The 6,043-nt window shown below is 41.3% G+C and overlaps 1 protein-coding gene across 2 annotated transcripts in view; it reads left to right on the top strand.

Moving 5' to 3' along the window:
• The first annotated feature begins 4,005 nt into the window (after positions 1–4,005).
• LOC139366897 (U2 snRNP-associated SURP motif-containing protein-like) overlaps positions 4,006–6,043 on the top strand; it is a 28,258-nt gene continuing 26,220 nt past the window's right edge. The window contains exons 1-3 of one of the 2 annotated variants that reach the window (XM_071104641.1): positions 4,006–4,070; positions 4,835–4,933; positions 5,258–5,369. In XM_071104641.1, coding sequence (XP_070960742.1) covers positions 4,026–4,070; positions 4,835–4,933; positions 5,258–5,369 — 256 coding nt within the window. In that variant the 5' untranslated portion in view covers positions 4,006–4,025. The remainder of the gene's footprint in view (positions 4,071–4,834; positions 4,934–5,257; positions 5,370–6,043) is intronic. The other variant, XM_071104640.1, reaches the window with a different exon arrangement.

The raw sequence follows: 6,043 nt of genomic DNA, 5'->3' as shown, positions 1-6,043 counted from the left end.
CATGCGTTAAAAAAAAAAGAAGTGAATAATGAATACATCAATGTAAAATATGCCTAAACAACTAAAATAGTCTATACGTCTTTTTTAATTTTTTTTTTAGATAAGACTATTACAGTAGGCTTTTTACACGTCACTCTTTACACATTTTGTTATGTTAAGAGCCTTATTTGAAAGTGGATGAAATGGTTTTTTTTCCCTCATCAATTTGACAAAGTAAAACAAGTTTTTAGAAAATGTTGGTAATTTATTAAAATTAAAAACTGGAATATCACATTTACCTAAGTATTCATACCCTTTACTCAGTACTTTGTTGAAAACCTTTGGCAGCGATTACAGCCTCAAGTCTTCTTGGGTATGATGCTACATGCTTGGCACTCCTGTATTTGGCTAGTTTCTCCCATTTTTCTCTGCAGATCCTCTCAAGCTCTGTCAGGTTGGATGGGGAGTGTCGTTGCACAGCTATTTTCAGGTCTCTCCAGAGATGTTTATTTGGTTTCAAGCCCTGTCTCTGGTTGGGCCACTCAAGGACATTCAAAGACTTGTCCTGAAGCCACTCCTGCGTTGTCTTGGCTGTGTGCTTAGGGTCGTTGTCCTGTTGGAAGGTGAACCTTGACCCCAATCTGAGGTCCTATTACTTTGCTCCATTCATTTTTCCCTCGATCCTGACTAGTCTCCCAGTCCCTACCCACAGCATGAGGCTGCCACCAGTATGCAAACTCCAAGCGGGCTGTCATGTGCCTTTACTGAGGAGTGGCTTCCGTCTGTCCACTTTACCATAGAGGCCTGATTGGTGGAGTGCTGCAGAAATGGTTGTCCTTCTGGTAGGTTCTCCCATCTCCACAGAGGAACTCTGGAGCTCTGTCAGAGTGACCATTGGGTTCTTGGTCACCTCCCTGACAAACGCCCTTCTCCTCCAATTGCTCAATTTGGCTGGGAGGCCAGCACTAGGAAGAGTCTTGGTGGTTCCAAACTTCTTCCATTTAAGAATGCCGGAGGCCACTGTGTTCTTGAGAACCTTCAATGCTGCAGACATTTTTTGGTACCCTTCCCCAGGAGCTAGGAGCTCTACGGACAATTCCTTTGACCTCATGGCTTGGTTTTTGCTCTGACATGCATTGTCAACTGTGGGAACTTATATAGACAGGTGTGCGCCTTTCCAAATCATGTCCAGTCAATTGAATTTTCAACAGGTGGACACGAATCAAGTTGTAGAAACATCTCAAGGATGATCAATGGAATCAGGATGTACCTGAGCTCCATTTTGAGTCTCATAGCACAGGGTCTGAATACTTGTGTAAATAAGGTATTTCTGTTTTATAATTTTAATACATTTGCGCAAAAAAAATTAAAACCTGTTTTTGAATTGTTATTATGGGGTGTGTGTAGATTGATGAAGATGTTTTATTTTTTTTTTAAATCAAATTTTGAATAAGTCTGTAGTGGAATAAAATGTGGAAAAAGTGAAGGGGTCTGAATACTTTCTGAATGCCCTGTATGTTACAGTATTTACAGTACATATTCCAAAATGTGCCCTTATGCACCATACGAACAGTACACCATATGTATCCTCTATACCAGAGGAAGGTCCTAAAAAAGCCTCTAAAAATTGAAGGCCCTAAAAATGGCCAGAATCCACCCAAGTCTTAGTCTGTCTGGGACCAAAATGCTCCTGAACAGCTTCTATCCCAAAGCCATAAATAAGACTGCTGCATAGTTATTAATCAAATGGGTACCTGGACTTTCTGCTTTCACCCCTACCTACGTACATACCTATGTACATATTACCTCAATCAATCACCCCAACTACAATACATGACCAAAAGTATGTGGACTCCTGCTCGTCAAACATCTCATTCCGAATTCATGGGCATTCATGTGGAGTCGTTCCCCCCCCCTTGGCTACTATAACAGCCTCCTCTCTTCTGGAAAGGTTTTCCACTAGATGTTGCAACATTGCTGCAGGGACTTGCTTCCATTCAGCCACAAGAGCCCTAGTGTGGTCGGGCACTGATGTTGGGCGATTAGGCCTGGCTCGCAGTCGGTGTTCATATTCATCCCAAAGGTGTTTGATGGGTTTGAGATCAGGGCTCTGTGCAGGCCAGTCAAGTTGTTCCACACCAATCTCGACAAACCATTTCTGTATGGACCTCAGGGGCGTTGTCATGCTGAAACAGGAAAGGGCCTTACCCAAACTGTTGCCACAAAGTTGGAAGCACAGAATCGTCTAGAATGTTATTGTATGCCGTAGCATTAAGATTTGCCTTCACTGGAACTAAGGGGCCTAGCCCGAACCATGAAAAATAGCCCCAGACCATTATTCCTCCACCAAATTCTACAGTTGGCACTATGCATTGGGACAGGTAGCGTTCTCCTGGCATCCACCAAATCTACATTTGTCTGCTGGACTGCCAGAATGTGAAGCGTGATTCATCACTCCAGAGAAAGCGTTTCCACTGCTCCAGAGTCCAATGGCGGCGAGGTTTATGCCACACCATCCGGCGCTTGTCATTGCACATGGTGATCTTAGGCTTGTATGCGGCTGCTCGGCCATGGAAATCCATTTCATGAATCTCCCAACAAACACAGTTGCTTCCAGAGGCAGTTTGGAACTCAGTAGTGGGTGTTGCAACCGAGGACAGACCATTTTTACATGCTACGCTTTACAGCACTCGGCGGTCCCGTTCTATGAGCTTGTGTGGCCTACCACTTCACAGCTGAGCCGTTGTTTCTCCTAGATGTTTCCAATTCACAATAACATAACATAAACCTAACCTTAACCCTAAACCTAACATTAACCCTAAACCTAACCTTAACCCTAAACCTAACATTAACCCTAAACCTAACCTTAACCCTAAACCTAACATTAACCCTAACCCTAAACCTAACCCTAACCCTAAACCTAACCTTAACCCTAAACCTAACATTAACCCTAAACCTAACCTTAACCCTAAACCTAACATTAACCCTAACCCTAAACCTAACCCTATCCCTAAACCTAACCCTAACCCTAACCCTAAACCTAACCTTAACCCTAAACCTAACCCTAAAATTAACCCTAGCTCCTAACCCTAAAACGAACCCTAGCTCCTAAACCCTAAAATTAACCCTAGCTCCTAAACCCTAAAACGAACCCTTGCTCCTAAACCCTAAAACGAACCCTAATCTTGAATGTAATTCTAACTCTAATTCTCACAACACTAAAGCCCTAGATAAAAGTTGGTCAAATTTTAGATCTTTTAACACGTACACACGCACACACACACGCACGCACACACACACACACGCACGCACGCACACACACACACACACACACACACACACACACACACACACACACACACACACACACACACACACACACACACACACACACACACACACACACACACACACACACACACACACACACAGAGGTTTGGCTATAAATGGCTCCATCTGGTGTAGCAAATGAAGCATCGCTTCTCCAATACATGTTTTCAGGTTGTCTGAATGTGTTATTTTGGCTTGAAAAGCCATGTGTCAACAGGTCGTCAATAGACAAGTTGGGTAATGCAATTTAAACCGTGGTGAATAAAATACTAAACTATCATACTTGAGTAAAAGTAAAGATACCTTAATAGAAAATTACTAAAGTAAAGGTGAAGGTCACCAAGTAAAATACTACTTGAGTAAAAGTCTAAAATTATTGGGTTTTAATTATACGTAAGTATCAAAAGTAATTGTAATTGCTAAAATATACTTAAGTACTTTACACCACTGGATTTAAATATGGAGTAGGCACCAACCCTACAAAAAAGAAATCACGACTGTGATTTACAGTTGGATGATTAATTAACAGTTCTAGTTGTTGTTGTTTTTTATCCAGAAGCGTATTATTGCAAGGCCACCATTTAGGTAGTAGGCCATTCAAACCACAACAAAGCCATGCAAACAGTCATCGATATTTCTTTATTCGACTATTTTGGACTAGGTAAAAAAAAAACGTATCCCAAAATCGGTAATTGATTAGCGTTAGCACAACCAAGATGGCGGACCGAACGCCAGGTGGTTCGCAGAAATCTAGCGCAAAGGTGAATTTATTAATCGACATTTACTTGATGCATTGGCAATTAAACTCTATACGAACGGTCTATTGTAGTTTGTGTGGTTATAAACGTTGTGCAGTTATTGCCATACGTGTTCCTAATTATAAGGGGCGTTTTTGTACGAAACGACCACTTAGCTAATTAACGCTAGCTAGCTAGCTACTGTAAGGGCCTGATACACCGGTATTTTTCCTGTTTTCAAACATTGGACTGATTTCGCCATGTGTTTACCGAGTTAGCTGATTACTATTATAGCATTTGGCTCCATTTAGCTAGTTGCTGTGAGTTGGTGCTTGTTTTTGGTTGTTGCACCAGCGTGGTGAATAAATAAATACTGGCTAGCTAACAATAGCCTCCACTAGTCCTTTGCCGTTTTGAGGCTGTAGCTGGTGGACAAAAATCATTGGACCCGCCGTAGGCCTCCTGACAGGCTGTGATAACTACCTTAGTTAGCTAAGCTACTGACAAACTCAACATTTCGATCATTCCAATTCAACAACACATCAATACTATCCACAGTATTAGGAAATACCCAGTTGGCTATTAGCTAGCAGCTAGCTAGCAACAACCTGTCATTTCACCAGTTAGCATACTGTAAGCTGGCTGTTTCACAACTGTGTCTGTCAGGTCAGCGTGCAACCTCAAGGAAAATGCACAAATGAGTAATCTCTTAACTGTTATTGTAATGAGACATGTGAGTGTATTCAATTCTTTAGCTATCGAGGGTTGTCTTTTATTTACTTTTGTAGGCGCTACTAGAGAGCAAGTTGAAGTCCTTCAGCATTGGCAAAACGGTCGTGCCCAAGAGGACCCTAAGCAAGAAGGAACAAGAGGAAATAAAAAAAAAGGTAAATATAAGTGTCAAAAATGTATTTAATGTTACAAGTTACAAGTTGTGGCCCAAACAAGGGATCACATTGAAATCTGGATATGCCCTCGTGTTTGTTTTGGGCAACATCCTAATGCACCTTGCATTTTCGATAAACTTGATCATTCCAAAGTGGATTCCTGTAGCCTTAACTGTTTGTGTTTAAATTAGATTGTTGAATCAGTGTCGTGTATATTAGAGAAAACGGTAGCAAACGTTTTTGCAGCAGAAAGTACAATAAGTATTTATTATTGGACAAGTGCTCTGGTATTGTGAGATATGTTGATGGTCTGGTCCTTGGCAGGAGGATGAGCGGGCAGCTGCAGAGATCTATGAAGAGTTCCTGGCTGCGTTCGAGGGAGGAGAGGGCAAGGTCAAGGCCTTTGTCCGGGGAGGCATTGCTAATGCAACTAAAGGTAAGTAGAACCAACTCAAACTGCACAAAACAATCAGGGAAATTTTTAGCTAAATATTAAATGTGTAGATACAGTTGATGTCAGAAGTTTACATACACCTCAGCCAAATACATTTAAACTCAGATTTTCACAATTCCTGACATTTAATCCCAGTAAAAATTCACTGTTTTAGGTCAGTTAGGATCACCACTTTATTTTAAGAATGTGAAATGTCAGAGGAATAGTAGAGAGAATTATTTATTTCAGCTTTTATTTCATTCATCACATTCCCAGTGGGTCAGAAGTTTACATACACTCAATTAGTATTTGGTAGCATTGCCTTTAAATTGTTTAACTACGGTCAAATGTTTATAGTAGTCTTCCACAAGCTTCCCACAATAAGTTTGGTGAATTTTGGCCCATTCCTCCTGACAGAACTGGTGTAACTGAGTCAGTTTTGTCAGCCTCCTTGCTCGTACACGTTTTTCAGTTCTGCCCACACATTTTCTATGGGATTGAGGTCAGGGCTTTGTGATACCTTGACTTTGTTGTCCTTAAGCCATTTTGCCACAACTTTGGAAGTATTCTTGGGGTCATTGTCCATTTGGAAGACCCATTTGCGAGCAAGCTTTAACTTCCTCCAAACATAATGATGGTCATTATGGCCAAACAGTTCTATTTTTGTTTCATCAGAC

The sequence above is a fragment of the Oncorhynchus clarkii genome, chromosome 15 (assembly GCF_045791955.1).
Source record: "Oncorhynchus clarkii lewisi isolate Uvic-CL-2024 chromosome 15, UVic_Ocla_1.0, whole genome shotgun sequence".
NCBI classification, from domain to species: Eukaryota; Metazoa; Chordata; class Actinopteri; order Salmoniformes; family Salmonidae; genus Oncorhynchus; species Oncorhynchus clarkii.
This window is presented reverse-complemented; position numbering and strand designations above follow the sequence as displayed.